The following is a 16,044-nucleotide window of genomic DNA, read 5'->3' as shown; positions in this document are numbered from 1 at the left end:
AAATCCAGAAAAATCTACAGCAAAGCTACTAGAACTAGTCAATGAATACAGCAAAGTAGCAGGCTACAAGATCAACACGCAAAAATCTGTAGTGTTCCTATACACAAGTAATGTGCAACAAGAGGAGGAAATCAAGAAAAAAATCCCATTTACAATAGCAACCAAAAGAATCAAGTATTTAGGAATAAACTTAACCAAGGACACAAAAGACCTTTACATAGAAAACTATAAGAAACTGCTAAAAGAAATTGAACAAGACCTGAAAAAATGGAAGAACATACCATGTTCATGGATTGAAAGACTAAATATAGTGAAGATGGCAATTTTACCTAAACTGATTTACAGATTCAATGCAATACCAATTCAAATCCCAATGACTTACTTTACAGAAATAGAAAAACCAATAACTAAATTTATTTGGAAGGGTAAGGTGCCCCGAATAGCCAAAAATATCTTGAGAAAGAGGAATGAAGTGGGAGGTCTCACACTACCTGACTTTGAAGCATATTACAAAGCTACAGTGCTCAAAACAGCATGGTACTGGCATAAGGACAGATATACTGATCAATGGAATTGAATTGAGTGTTCAGAAGTAGACCCTCGCATCTATGGACAACTGATCTTTGATAAGGCAGTGAAGCCGAAGCAACTGGGAAAGAACAGCCTGTTCAATATATGGTGTTTGGAGAACTGGATATCCATTTCCAAAAGAATGAAAGAGGATGTCCATCTCACACCTTATACCAAAATTAACTCCAAGTGGATCAAAGACCTAAACATTAGCACCAAGACCATAAAACTCTTAGAAGAAAATGTAGGGCAATATCTTAAAGATCTTGTGATAGGAGGTGGTTTCTTAGACCTCACACCCAAGGCATGAACAACCAAAGAGCAAATAGACAAATGGGATCTCCTCAAAATTAAACACTTCTGTACATCAAAGGACTTTGTCAGAAAAGTAAAAAGGCAACCTACACAATGGGAGATGATATTTGGAAACCACATATCAGATAAGGGTTTAATATCCTGAATATATAAAGGAATCCTGCATCTCAATAACAGAAAGAGAAACAATCCAATTAAAAAATGGGCAAAAGACATGAACAGACATTTTTCTGAAGAGGAAATACAAATGGCTCAAAAGCATATGAAAAAATGCTCAACTTCACTGGCTATTAAAGAAATGCAAATCAAAACCACAATGAGATATCATCTCACACCTACCAGAATGGCCATTATCCAAAAAACAGAAAATGACAAGTGCTGGAGAGGATGTGGAGAAAGAGGCACACTTATTCACTGTTGGTGGGAATGTAGAATGGTGCAACCACTCTGGAAGACAGTATGGAGGTTCCTCAGGAAGCTAAATATAGATTTGCCATATGACCCAGCTATTCCACTGCTAGGTATATACTCAGAGGAACTGAAACTTAAGGCACAAACAGACATTTGTAAACCGATGTTTATTTCAGCATTATTCACAATTGCCAAGAGATGGAAACAGCCCAAATGTCCATCAAAGGATGAGTGGATAAACAAACTGTGGTATATACACATGATGGAATATTATGCAGCTGTAAGACAGAACAAAGACATGGATCATGTAATAATGTGGATGAACCTTGAGGACATTATGTTGAGTGAAGTTGGCCAGAAACAAAAGGACAGATTCTGTATGGTCTCACTAATATGAACAGACATTAATGAACAAACTTTGGGAGTTAAAAGCTGACAACACAGGTGACCAGGAGATAGAAAGAGGGCAGAGATCAGCCATTTGATGCTGAAGGACTACAGAATGTTTAGGATTGATTGCATAGATCCAGAAATAGATAGCATAATACTGTGTGATGGTAGCACTGTATTGTAAGTACACTGAACAAAGATGTCTGTGAGTAAAGCTGAAAGAGGTGGGATAGGAGAATGTGTGACACCAGAGGTAAAGACAGATGATAAAGACTGGGACTGTATAACGTGGCAAAAACTGGAGTGGCCAATGACTGTTACTAAATATACAAATATAAAAATGTTTTTGCATGTGGGAAAGCAAATGAATGTCAACCATGTAGAAATTTGAAAAGGGGATGGTATTCAGGAAAAAACATAATCAAAGCAAACTGGAGTCTATGGTCAACAGTAACACTGTAATATACCTCCATTAAATGTAACAAAGGCAATATGCCAATGCTAAATGTATATGAGAGGGGGATATAGGGGAGCAATATGGGATTCTTGGTAGCGGTGTTATTTGCTGTCCTTACTAGTATATTGTATTGTATGACATGTTATTTTTCTTTTTATCATTTTTTTCTTATTGCTAAAAAAAAAACAATTTTTCTTGTAGTAATCAGTATGTTCAAGTGCTGATTGTGGTGATAAATGTACAACTTTATGATGATACCATGAACAACTGATTGTACACTGTGGATAAAGGTATGGTATGTGAATATAACTCTATAAAATTGTAGGAAAATATATATATAGGAGTAAAAGTGTTGGAGAAAACATGGTGAGAGGGATGATGCCTCACCAATACGGACTAACTACAATGTGTAAACTCAGAATTGAATCTTAGAACATAGCCTAACATGGAGATAATAATTTTAATAGTCCCTAGATTGTAAGCTCTTACAGCAGTTAACTCTATCCCTGAATTGTAAAGCTTATCTCTAAACTTTGAGATGCTGATCCCCTAGCGTATAACCTGATTGGTCTCTGGAACAATGCATATCTCTGAGACACCTGAAACTCAGAGCTAGAGCTCGGCAGATATGAATGTCAGTATTAGTGCATACAGCCACTGTCAAAAAAAAAAACAAAAACAAAAACAAAAAGCTGAAAAAGAGCCCAGACTTCAATTAGTGATATGAATGAAGCAGGTCTGGTTAAGACCAGGGCAAGCCAGGCCAAAGGGTAAAGGTTGAAACTGATTGTGTTTTAAAACTTCAACTTCCATATGAGACTAAGGGAATAGATATCTATTTGGTACAGGATCTAAATTTTCTAAATGGTACAACTCTACAGTCGATTTGTTCAAACACCACAATTGCATGGAACTTTGAATAGGAAGTGAGATACGGTAGGTTAGTATAGGCTGGAGTGAAATAGTGACACATCCCAGAGTAATTTGGGCAGATAATAAAAAATATATTTACAGCCTCCCCCTCCCCAGCCCCGAGGATCTGGGGGAAGGTGCAGATGTGTTGGACATCCTCACCTGGGCTGGTGTTGATGTTGTCACAAACATTGGGACTGGCGGTTTGATGTGCTGAGTCCTCGAGTATGGCACTTGCCCTTATGAAGCTCATTACCACAAAGGAGAGTCTAAACTTGCATGTAATGGTGCCTAAGAGTCTCCCCCTGAGTACCTCTTTGTTGCTCAGATGTGGCCCTCTCTCTCTCTAACTGAGCCATCTTGACAGGTGAACTCACTGCCCTCCCCCCTACGTGGGACCCGACTCCCAGGGGTATAAATCTCCCTGGCAATGCAGAATATGACTCCCGGGGATGAATGTGGACCCGGCATCATGGAACTGAGAGTATCTTCTTGACCAAAAGGGGGATGCAAAATGAGACGAAATAGTTTCAGTGGCTGACAGATTTCAAATGGAGTCGAGAGGTCACTCTGGTGGACATTCTTATGCACTATATAGATAACACGTCTTAGGTTTTAATGTACTGGAATAGCTAGAAGTAAATACCTGAAACTACCAAACTCCAACCCAGCAGTCTGGACTCCTGAAGACAATTATATAATAATGTAGATTACAAGGGGTGACAGTGTGATTGTGAAGACCTTGTGGATCACACCCCCTTTATCTAGTGTATGGATGAGTAGAAAAATGGGGATAAAAACTAAAGGACAAATGGGGTGGGATGGGGGGATGATTTGGGTGTTCTTTTTTCACTTTTATTTTTTATTCTTGTTCTGGTTCTTTCTAATGTAAGGAAAATGTTCAGAGATAGATTGTGGTGATGAACGCATAACTATGTTATCATACTGTGGACAGTGGACTGTATACCATGGATGATTATATGGTGTGTGAATGTATTTCAATAAAACTGAATTTAATTAAAAAAAAAAAGAAAGAAAGAAAGAGCTATTATATAGCTATCCTATAACCACCATTAAGCCTTTAAATATTGGAATCTTATTATTCTTATCCTTCAGGTGCCAAATAATTGAATTATAGTTATTTGGCGTCCAATAGTTAGGGTCTTTTTAAATGTACTTAATTCCATTATTTTTGCTTGTGGAAATGCCAGAATGCCAAAACTCAAGAAAATCTCTGTCGTATCACCAGCAAATTACAAAATCAAGAAACAGACATCTCAAGGAAGAAATCCCAGAGTTAACATTTAAAAATATTTAAAGATACAGTGTGCAACAAGAGTACAAGACAAAGGTACAGGAAATGATGGCCAACCAAAGGAAGAGAATAAAAATCCAGAAAACATAAAAGAAGACGACGAGAATGTGGACACACTGAAAAAAGCCTTTTAAAAAATGGTCTTAAAAATGTTCAAAGAGAAAAAGGAAAATATAGAGACTGAACTAAAGGATATCAGGAAAACAATGAATGAGCAATATGTGAATCTTAGTAAACAGAGAAAAAATTTTAAAGGAATGAAACAGAACTACTGGAATTGAAATGAAAAATTCCAAGGAAGGTGTCAAGAGATTAGAACTGGCATAAAAAAGAATCAGTGAACTTAAAGACAAGACAATTGAAATGAGTCAGACTGAGGGACAGAAACAAAAAGGAATTATAAAAACCAAAAATAGCCTAAGACAACCCTGGGCCACCATCAGTCATACCAATATATGCATTATGGGAGTCCTAGAATGAGAAGAAACAGAGAAAGGGGCAGAAGGAATGGTCCAAGAAATAATGACAGGAAACTTCCCAAACTTAGTAAAATAGGTAAATATGCACATCCAAGAAGACAAGAGAACATCATATAGGATAAAAATGAAGAAAAATACAGCATGTCATGTATTAATAACAATATCAAATGCAATGCAAAGGACAAGGGCGGAGTTCTGAAAATTGCAAGAGGAAAAGCAATGTTTTATGTACAAGTGAGTCCCAATTAGAGGGAGTGCCAATTTCTCATCAGAAATCATGGAGGCAGGAAGGAAGTGAGTTGAAATACTTAAAGTGCTGAAAGAAAAAACTGCCAGCCAACAATTTTATATCTTGCATGACTTTCTCACACTTCATACAAAAACTAACTCAAAATGGATCAAAGGCCTTAATATAAAAATGGAACGATCAAACACCTAAATGAAAAGGTAGGAAAGCAGTTTCAGGACCTTGTGTTAGGCAATGGCTTCTGAGGCTTTACACCTAATGCATAGGCAAAAGTAGAAAACAGATAAATGGGACCCCATCAAAATTGAAACTTTTGTGCCTCAAAGGACTTTATCAGGAAAGTAAAATGACAGTCTGCAAAGAAGGAGAAAATATTTGAAAACCACATATCCAATAAAAGATTGATATCTAGTATACACAAATAAATCCTTCAATTTAACAAAAAGACAAATAAGCCATTTAAAAATGGGTGAAAGACTTAAATAGACATCTCTCCAAAAATGAATGACCAGAAATGGCTATAAATTGCATGAAAAGATGCTCAACATCATTAGCCATCAAGGAAATGCACACCAAAACCTCCATACAAAACACACCCATTAGAATGACTGCTATTAAAACAAAATGTAAAATTGTAAATGTTGGAGAGCATATGGGGAAATAGAAACAATCATTGCTGTTGGTAATGTAAAATACTGCAGCTTCTGTGGGAGATAGTTTGGCTAAGTATAGAACTACTATATGACCTAGCAATCCCACTTCTAGGTATATACCCAAAAGAAATGAAAGCAGGGGCTCAAACAGATATTTTCACACTGATGTTCATAGCAGCATTATTCACAATTAGAAAAGATGGAAGCAACCCAAGTGTTCATCAACTGATGAATGGATAAACAAAATGTGGTTTGTACATACAATAGAATATCATTTACCTGTAAAAAAAAATGAATGAAATTCTGATACATGTGACAACATGAATGAACCTTAAAGATATCACGCTGAGTGAAATAAGCCAGACACAAAAGGAAAATGTTGTACAATCTCACTGATATGAAATCATTAGATTAAGCAAATGAAAGGAGTCAGAAACTAGAATATAGGTTACCAGGGGATGTGGTGGGTATAAGGAATGAAAAGTTAGCCTTAAAATGTTGGTTCCTTCTACCAATTTAGTAGGCCAAGCCCTCAATCTTGGGGCTAGCTCTTATGAAGACTGTTACTGCAAAGGAGAGGCTAAGCCTACTTATAATTGTGCCCAAGAGTCACCCCCGGAGAACCTCTTTTGTTGCTCAGATGTGGACTCTCTCTCCAAGCCAGCTTGAACGTGGACTTGCTGTCCTCCCCCTTATATGGGACATGACTCCAGGGATGTAAATCTCCCTGGCAACATGGGACATGACTCCAAAAAGTCATGATGATTCTGGATCCAGCATCGTGGGATTGAGAAAGCCTTCTTGAGCAAAAAGGGGAAGAGAAATGAAACAAAGTTTCAGGGGCTGAGAAATTTCAAATGGAGTCAAGAGGTCATTCTGGAGGCTATGCTTATGCATTATATAGATATTCCTTTTTAGTTTTTAGTATATTAGAATAGAACTGCATCCCAATAGCCTTTTTTCTTGAAGGTGAATATATAACTATACTGCTTATATGGTGTGACCATGTGAGTGCAGAAAACCTTGTGGCTCGCACTCCCTTTAGTCGGTGTATGGACAGATGAGTAGAAAAATGGGGACAAAAAAGTAAGCAAATAATAGGAGGGGTTGAAGGGATGGGTTTTTTGGGGTGTTCTTTTATTTATTTTTTATTTTTCGGAGTAATGAAAATGTTCAAAAATTGTGGTGATGAATACACAACTATATGATGATACTGTGAACAGCTGATTGTACAATTTGGATGATTGTATTGTATGTGATTATATCTCAATAAAATTGCAAGAAAAAAATATGTATACAGGGTTCCTCTTTGAAGGAACTGAAATACATATCTGCATTTGTTTAAAAGGGGAAATGTTAGTTTGTATATATGGCAACAGAATAAAAATTTTAAAACAACCCTTGGAACTGCACTACACAAACATTGAACCCTAAATTAAACCATGAACTTTAGTTAATATTACAATTATAAAAATGTTGAATCAGTTGCAATGAATGTTCCACACCAAAAGAAGGTATTAATAATAGGGTAATTTTGAGAATCCTGATTTTATGCATTCTTGTCCTGTAAACCCAGAACGTCTCTAATAAAGAAAAAAAAGTCTGTTATAGATCTGTGGTTCAGACAAGATGGTATCTCTGCCCCTCTGCCCTAAGTACAAATTTAATAATGCAATATACAAGCCTAAGGGGAAATCTTAAAATTGTAAGGCGGGGAGGCAAATTGTTCTATAACTCTGAGACTGTAAGAACAACATAGTATCAGAGAATTTTAATTTCACTCCAACAAAAGGGGAGAGCCCAAGCTTGACATCTCCAGAACCAAAACCTCACAACAAAAGTCAGCCCAGAACACAGGAGTTCTGCCAACAACAGATGACCCTGTCTCTACCTCCAAGGGAGAGCAATCAGGATCTCTGCTAATAATAATTTATCAAAAGTAATGCTCTCCTTAACTGCTGTGTCTAATACTCTCCTCACCCAGCAAGCATCACCAGGTGGCTGGGACACACAAGAGAATTCCTTCCACAACAAATGTGCAGCCAAGGAAGCACTTTCTGTCTCCCATGGGTAGGATAGCTCCTTCCACAACAAATGCCTGTCCAGGGAAGCTTCTTTGTCCTTGTGAGCCTGAGACACCCTTCTCCCACTGACAGAAACTGACTTTTGAGGACTTGGAAACATCAGTACTCATCAGCAGAATTAACCAAATCAATACAACTGAGAGAATATAGATGGGAAAAAATGAAAAGAGTCTGTAAAACAATAATAAAAGATCCAACCTTCATGTCACCAATATTTTGAAAGTCATAAACCTACAGATTCAATTAGTTCAGCAAACTTCAAACAGGATAAAACAAAAGAAATTCACAACTTTATGTTGAAGCCAGTGCTCATTTACCATTCCAAAAATCCTAGGGCCCTTAAGAATTATGCTAAATATACCGTTTGTATGCTCTAACATGAACAGCAAAGCTTGGATTACAGCACAATATGGTTTACCAAATATTTGAAGCCTACAGTTGGGACCTACTGATCAGAAGAAAAGATTCCTTTCAAGATATTGCTGCACCTGGTCACCCAAGAGCTCTGATGGAGATGTACAAGATTAATGTTGTTTCATGCCTGCTCACACATCTATTCTGCAACCCATGGATCAAGGAGTCATTTTGACTTCCAGGTCTTATCATTTAAGAAATACATTTTGAAAGTCTGTAGTTTCCATAAATAGAAATTCTTCTGATGGATCTTGGTAAACTAGATTCAAAACCTTCTGGAAAGGATTTGCTATTCTAGATGCCATTAAGTACATTCTTGATTCACGGATTCATGGGAGGAGGTCAAGATATCAACATTAACAGGAGTTTGGACGAAGTTGATTCCAACCCTCATGGATGACTGTGAGGGGTTCAAAATTTGAGTGGAAGAAATTGCTATACCTCTCAATCCTCAGATAAATCACTCTTTGTCAAACGTATTATCCATTCTATATGTTGTCAGATTCATTTTGCGAATATTTTGCTTAGAGTTTTTGCATCTATGTTCATGAGGATTATTGGTATGTAATTTTTTTCCTATTGCGTTCTAGTATCAAGGTTCTGGTAGCATACAACATGAAGAGTGAACCTGAATGTAAATTATGGACTACAGTTAATAATTTAATATAATAATAATAACTTTTAATCAATTGTAACAAAGTTACCACACAATGCAAAATGTTAATAATAGGGAAAACTGTGGGGATAGCATATGGAAAATATATATACTTTCTGCATAATTTCTCTATAAACCTACAAATGCTCTAATAAAAAAATTAATAACAGAAAAAGAAGATTCTGGTATCTAACTTCATGTAACTGATTAGAACTGCTCCCACTTCCTCTGTTCTATGAAAGACTGTGTTTTTTGGTATTATCTATTCCTTAAATATTGGGTTGAATTAACCATCTATAGGAAAAGTATAAACCTAATACCTTTAAACCACATAGAAATAGTCAATTTTTTTTTTTACTTCTTATGTCAATTTTGGAATGTTTTCAAGTTTTTCCCTCTAGTTTGTACAATTTATTTGCATAAACTTACAATGTCCTCTTATTATGTTTAAAAATAAAGGATATGTGAATTTTACATCTTTCATATTGGTAATGTGTTTTCATTCTTTTTATCTGTTATTTTTTTCTGATCAGTCTTGTTAGGGGTTTATCAACCTTATTAATATTTCCAAAGAAGAAAATTTGGGGCTTTGTTTACTTTCTGTATTTTAGTCAGTCTTAAACTTCATGGATTTCTACTCTTCTGCTTCCTTTCAGTTTAATTTGTTGTTCTTTTTTATAGCTTCATTAGGTAGAAACACATATAATTAATTTTATATCATCCTTCCTTATGAATATAGTTTAAAACTATCAATATTCTTCTAAACATTGTTTTAGGCAGTTCTTCCAAGTTTTGATAGATTGCATTTTCATTACTGTTTTACTAAAAGTATTTTCTGATTTCTATTGTAATTTCTTTTTTTAGCTAGACTATTTTTTCATTAAATGTCTGTTGCCTAATTTCCAAATAGTAGGGTATAGTTAGCTATCCTTTTTATTGGATTTTAATTTAGTTACACTATGATTAAAGAACATATTCTGTATTATTTTAATACTTTAAAATTTATTGAGATTTGCTATAAATAGTCCAGCATATGACATATTTTGGTATATGTTGCATTTGCACTTCTAAAGACTGTGTACTGCAGCTGTTGAGTGTAGCATTCTATAATTCCTAATTATCTCAGTTTGATTAATCAAAGTGCAAGTCTCTAACAATAAAAACAGCAGTGAAATTAAAAGAAACTTCAAGAAGGAATACATGTATATAATAAAGAAAATGTCTTACATTGCTTTTGGTGTCATTGTGCAAACATCTCCTGAACAATAGCAGTTGTCAGTATCATAATTTAATCCCAGATTAAGGCCAAGCAACTGCACAATAATAACAGAATATGACTCCAAGGTTAAACCCCCTGGATACTAAATACAAAGAAAATAAACAGAAAAATAGTTAACTAAGAATCATATTCAGTGATAAAACAAAGCAAGATTTATTGTAATAAAAATTACTATTTACTACAAAACTCATTTTTAAAATTTATTAATGCATCATAGATACTTAAGGGGATGCAATGATAGTGAAATATAAACACATTAATGACAGAATTATTAAACATGGATGAAGAAACACAATAATTAACTTCAAATACCATTTACTTAATGCCAATACCAGCTATCTTAGCAAATCTAGTATAATCTTAAACACAACATTTGGGTTTATTCTTTGTATTATTTTAAATAAATTGCCTTTTATATTTTATTTTAAAATCAATTCTACATTATTTTTTAGTACCCAGCCTCTAAAAGAGTCCCAGTGATCTGTGTCTCCTGGTATTCACACCCTTGTATAATCCCCTTCCATTGAATGTGGGCTAGATTTATTGACTTACTTCTAATTAATAAAATATGAGAGAAGTGATGGGTCATTAATCCAAGATTAGGTAATTAAGATACTGGCTTCCATCTTGGATTTTCTCCCACACTCTTTCTTATTCTGGGGGAAGACAGCTGTCTTTTCTTGAAGTAGACTTGTGGAGAGACCCACATATGTGCGCTTTGAAACATATTTTCAGAGGTATGTCAACAGCCACATGTGAGTGAGCTCGAAAGCAGATCCTTCCCCACTCAGGCCTTGACATATCTACAGCACTGGCTGACACTGATCACAGCCTTTTAAGAAACTATATTTGAGTAAGCTGCTCTTGGGTACCTGACCCACAAAACCGTGTTGTTCTTCAGCAACAAAGTTTTAATGTAATTAGTTATGTAGCAATAGATAATACACCCTCAGTAGATCCTTGTTGTTCTCCTTTAGATAATTTTCAGTTTCTATGTTTTCTTTTAATAGTCCTGATCACAGACAATTGAAGAGTGTTTTCATCTAAATGAAGGAAAATAGTTATTCTCAATTTCTAAACAGTTTTGAATTATTGTTTATAGGAGGGCAAAAATGAAGCTCTTTGTACTAATGTAGTCTTTGAGTACCTCAATAATTCATACACCATTACTTTGACTAAATACTTTGGCAATATGTCAATTAATCCCATGACAACATGCTTAAATAATATAGGCCAAAGATCCATCTGTAATACAAAAACATAGCAACATCATAGAAGTAAGTCGATAGATCTTAAAAACTAATTTGAAATTTCTGGGAACATAGAAAGGCAGTGGGTTCCTGAAGGATTGGGAATGAGAGAGCAAGAGCAGTGAGAGAATTACAAATAAAGTGCAGTTCAGAAGAAAAGATGTCCATTACCTGTGGAGATGTTTCTAAATTCTCAAAACACATATATCCCTTTGTTTCTTGCTGTTCAGCTATAACACTGAGGTAGTAAAATGACATAACAACCCCCAACAATAAACAAAAGCATCAGACATGTCAGTCCAGCTTCAAAGGAGAGCTGGTAATTTTGTGTACTGGCAGACTGCCTGGACCCAAGCATTCCCTCTTTCCCCTGCCAGCTTTTGATCATTTAACAAAACCAGATCTTTTATCAAACTTTGGCAGACTCCCATTCCTTCTATTCTCCAGAAGAAGAAATAGCAAGCATCCTCTTTTTATTTGTACAAAATACCAGCTGTGCTGCTTTGAAGCTGTTATATTCCCCAGAAAAGGCTATGCTCTTTTAATCCATTCCTGTGGGTGCAGACCTGTTGTGGGTGGGACTTTTTGGTTAGGTTATTTATTTTAATTGAGCTGTGACCCACTCCATTCAAGGTGAGTCTTAATCCTTTTTAATGGAGTCATTTATGAGAGGATAAAGGACAAAAAAATAGCCTAGAGAGCTTAGAGAGAAAAGTCCTGGAGAAGCTAAGGGAGAATCCACAGAAGTTCAGAGAGGAAGCCACTGGAACCAGAAGCTGAAAGCTATGAAACCCAGGAGTGAAGGACCGGCAAACACTGGATATGTGCCTTGCTATCTGTGCCAGTTTGAATGTATTATGTCCCCCCAAACGCCATTATCTTTGATGTAATCTTGTGTGGGCAGACATTATCAGTGTTGATTAGATTGTAATTCTTTGAGTGTTTCTTTGGAATGTGCCCCACTCAGCTGTGGGTGATGACTCTGATTGGATAATTTCCATGGAGGTGTTGCTCCGCCCACTCGGGGTGGGTCTAAGTTGATCAGTGGAGCCATATAAATGAGCTGACATAACAGAAGGAACTCAGTGCAGCTGTGAGTGACGTTTTGAAGAGAAGCTATAGCCAAGAGGGACACTTGGAAGAAAGCACAGGAGCTGCAGATGAGAGATAGTTTGAAGACGGCCGTTGAAAGCAGACTCTTGCTCCGGAGAAGCTAAGAGAGGACAAATACCCCAAGTGCAACTAAGAGTGACATTTTTGAGGAACTGCAGCCTAGAGAGGAATGTCCTGGGAGAAAGCCATTTTGAAACCAGAACTTTGGAGCACACGCCAGCCACATGCCTTCCCAGCTAACAGAGGTTTTCCGGATGCCATTGGCCATCCTCCAGTGAAGGTACCCGATTGTTGATGTGTTACCTTGGACACTTTATGGCCTTAAGACTGTAACTGTGTAACCAAATAAACCCCCTTTCATAAAAGCCAATCCATCTCTGGTGTTTTGCATTCTGGCAGCATTAGCAAACTGGAACAATAACAGACCATTATCCCTTAACACATGGGAGCAACAATGTTCAACAAAATACTTAGTAAACTGAATATAAAACAGTAAAATATTTATATCCTATGATCAAACAGGACTTATCACAGCTATGTAAGTGCGGTTCTACATAAGAAAATCAGTTAATGAAATATAGCATATTAAGAATGACAGGAAATAAACAACCCTGATCATCTTGATTGATGCAGAAAGGCATTGAAAAAAAATCCAGCAACTCTTCTTGATAAAAGACTTAGAAAACAAATAGAAGGAAACTTCCTCAATATGATAGAGAGCATATATGAAAAAACCCCAGCTAGCATCATACTCAATGGGGAAAGACTGAAAGCATTCACTTTAAGATCAAGAACAAAATAAGGGTGCCCAGTGTTGCCACTGTTATTTAACATTGTACTGGAAGTTCTAGCCAGAGCACTTCATCAAGAAAAAGAAATAAAGTCAACCAAATTGGAAAGGAAGAAGTGAAACAGTCCCTATTTGCAGATGACATGATTGTACATATAGAATATCCTGATAAATCCCAACAATGCTACTAGAGCTAATAAATGAATTCAGCAAAATGGCAGGATATAAGATTAAAATCCAAAAATCAGTAGTGTTTCTAAAGACTAGTAATGAATAATCTGAGGAGGAAATCAAGAAAAAATTTATAGTAGCAACTAAAAGATTCAAATATTTAAGAATAAATCTAACCAAGTATGTAAAGTATTTGTACATGGAAATCTACAAAACCTAGCCAAAAGAAATAGAAGACTTAAGTAAATGGAAGGCCACTCCATGTTCATGAATCATAAGACTAAATATTCTTAAGATGTCAGTTCTACCCAAAGTTATGCATAGATTCAACACAATCCCAATGAACATTCCAACAGAATTATTTGTGGAAATGAAGAGCCAATCATCAAATCTGTATGGAAGGGTAAGTTGCCCTGCATTGTCTAAAATATATTGTAAAAGAACAAAGTTGGAGGGCTTCTACTTCTTGATGTTAAAACTTATCACAAAGCTACATTATTACATACTGCATGGTAGTAGCACAAGGAAAGACATATAGACCACTGGAATCCAACTGAAAGTTCAGAAATAAACTCTCACACTTATGGACAATTTATTTTTTACAGGGATGGCAAGTCCACTCAATTGGGAAAGATTTGTCTCTTCAACAAATGGCACTGGGAAAAAATACATAGGCATATGCAAAAGAATGAAAGTGGACCTCTACACATGCCATATAAAAAATGAACTCAAAATAAATCAAAGACCAAAAGATAAACACCAAAACTAAAAAACTCCTAGAAGAATACACAGGGAAGCATCTTCAGGACTTTGTATGAGGCAATGTTTTCTTAGACTTTACACCCAAAGCACTAGCAACAAAAGAAAAAAATAGATAAATAGGACTTCATCAAAATTAAAACTTTTGTCCATCTAAGGTCTTCATCATGAAATAAAAAAGATAACCTACACAACAGCAGTAAATTTTGGAAGCCATATATCTGATCAGAGTTTAATATCCAAAATATAGAAAGAAATCCTACAATACAACCACAAAAAGACAACCCAATTTTTAAATGGGCAAAAACTTGGATAAACATTTCTCCAAGTAATATATACAAATGGCCACTAAGCACATGAAAAGATGCTCAATCATTTGCCATTAGGAAAATGCAAATTCACAGTGAGACACCATTTGTCAGAATTATTCTCAATTGCCAAAATATGAAAGCAACCCAACTGTCCATCAACAAATGAATGGATAAACAAAATGTAGTATTGTAAGCAATGGACTATTAGTCATAGAAAGGAATGAAGTTCTGGTATATGTGACAACATGGATCAACCTTAGAGACAACATGTTAAGTGAATTAGTCCAGATACAAAAGGACAAATATATGATCTTTTTAATATAAAATAAAAAGAATATGTAAATTCAGTCAGAAACTAGAATGCATGTTACCAGGGGCCAGGATGGACATAAGAATGGGCAGTTAATCCTCAATTTATGAAGAGTTTCATTTGGGTAATGGAAAAGTTTTGGCAATGTATAGTGGTGATAGTAACACAACATTTTGAATGTAATCAATACCTCTGAATTGTATATTTGAATGTGGTTAAAAGAGTAAATTTTAGGTTGCATGTATATTACCAGAATAAACAATTTAAAAATACCCCAGAACCTTAATGTAAACTATAGATTACAGTTAGTAAAATTATAATAACTTTTTAATCAATTGTAACAGGATCACGCTAAGACAAAATGGTAATAATATGGAAAACTGTGTATGTGAGGAAGGGGTATATGGGAACTCTATGCTTTCTGCATGATTTTTCTGTGTCTCCAATTTTTAAAAAAAGGGCTGTAGAAAAAGAGGGGAATATAAAAAAGATACAAAGTAAAAATGCAAAAAGCAAAAAAGTTAAAAAATTTTAGATATTTCAACCTTATCAATAATCACTTCTAGTAAATGTCTAAATATACCAATTATAAGACAGAGACTGCCAGAGTGGACAAAAAATGATTCATAACTATACATTGTCTCCAGGAAACCAACTTTAAATGTAAAAACACAGATTAAAAGTATAGGGATGGAGAATCATGTGCTGGTTTGTATGTCCCCCAGAAAAAGCCATATTCTTTGATACAATCTTGTGGGGCCAGACATATTAGTGTTGATTAGGTTGGAATCCTTTGATTGAGTGTTTCTGTGGAGATGTGACTCAATCAACTGTGGGCAAGAACTTTGATTGTCAAAGTTGATTGAAAGTGTCACCCCACCATTCAGGGTGGGTCTTAATTAAATCACTGGAGCCATATAAAAAGCTGACAAACAGAAGGAGCTTAGTACTGAAACTTAGAGAGTCATTTTGAAGATGGATGTTGAAAGCTGACGCTTTGGAGAATGCCATACTGAAACGCAACCTGGGAGCAAGCAGATGCCAGCCACATGCCTTCCCAGCTAACAGAGGTTTTCCAGACGCCATTGGCCATCCTCCAGTGAATGTACCTGATAGTTGATGCCTTACCTTGGACACTTTATGGCCTTAAGACTGTAAC

At 35.7% G+C, this 16,044-nt stretch overlaps 1 protein-coding gene across 1 annotated transcript in view; it reads right to left on the bottom strand.

Moving 5' to 3' along the window:
• The window catches only part of LOC119516704 (disintegrin and metalloproteinase domain-containing protein 5-like), a 120,155-nt gene that overhangs the window by 70,455 nt on the left and 33,656 nt on the right, over positions 1-16,044 (bottom strand). The window contains exon 11 of the mRNA XM_037813128.1: positions 10,130-10,263. Within this exon, the coding sequence (XP_037669056.1) occupies positions 10,130-10,263 (134 nt within the window). The remainder of the gene's footprint in view (positions 1-10,129; positions 10,264-16,044) is intronic.

The sequence above is a fragment of the Choloepus didactylus genome, chromosome 20 (genome assembly GCF_015220235.1).
Source record: "Choloepus didactylus isolate mChoDid1 chromosome 20, mChoDid1.pri, whole genome shotgun sequence".
NCBI classification, from domain to species: domain Eukaryota; kingdom Metazoa; phylum Chordata; class Mammalia; order Pilosa; family Megalonychidae; genus Choloepus; species Choloepus didactylus.
This window is presented reverse-complemented; position numbering and strand designations above follow the sequence as displayed.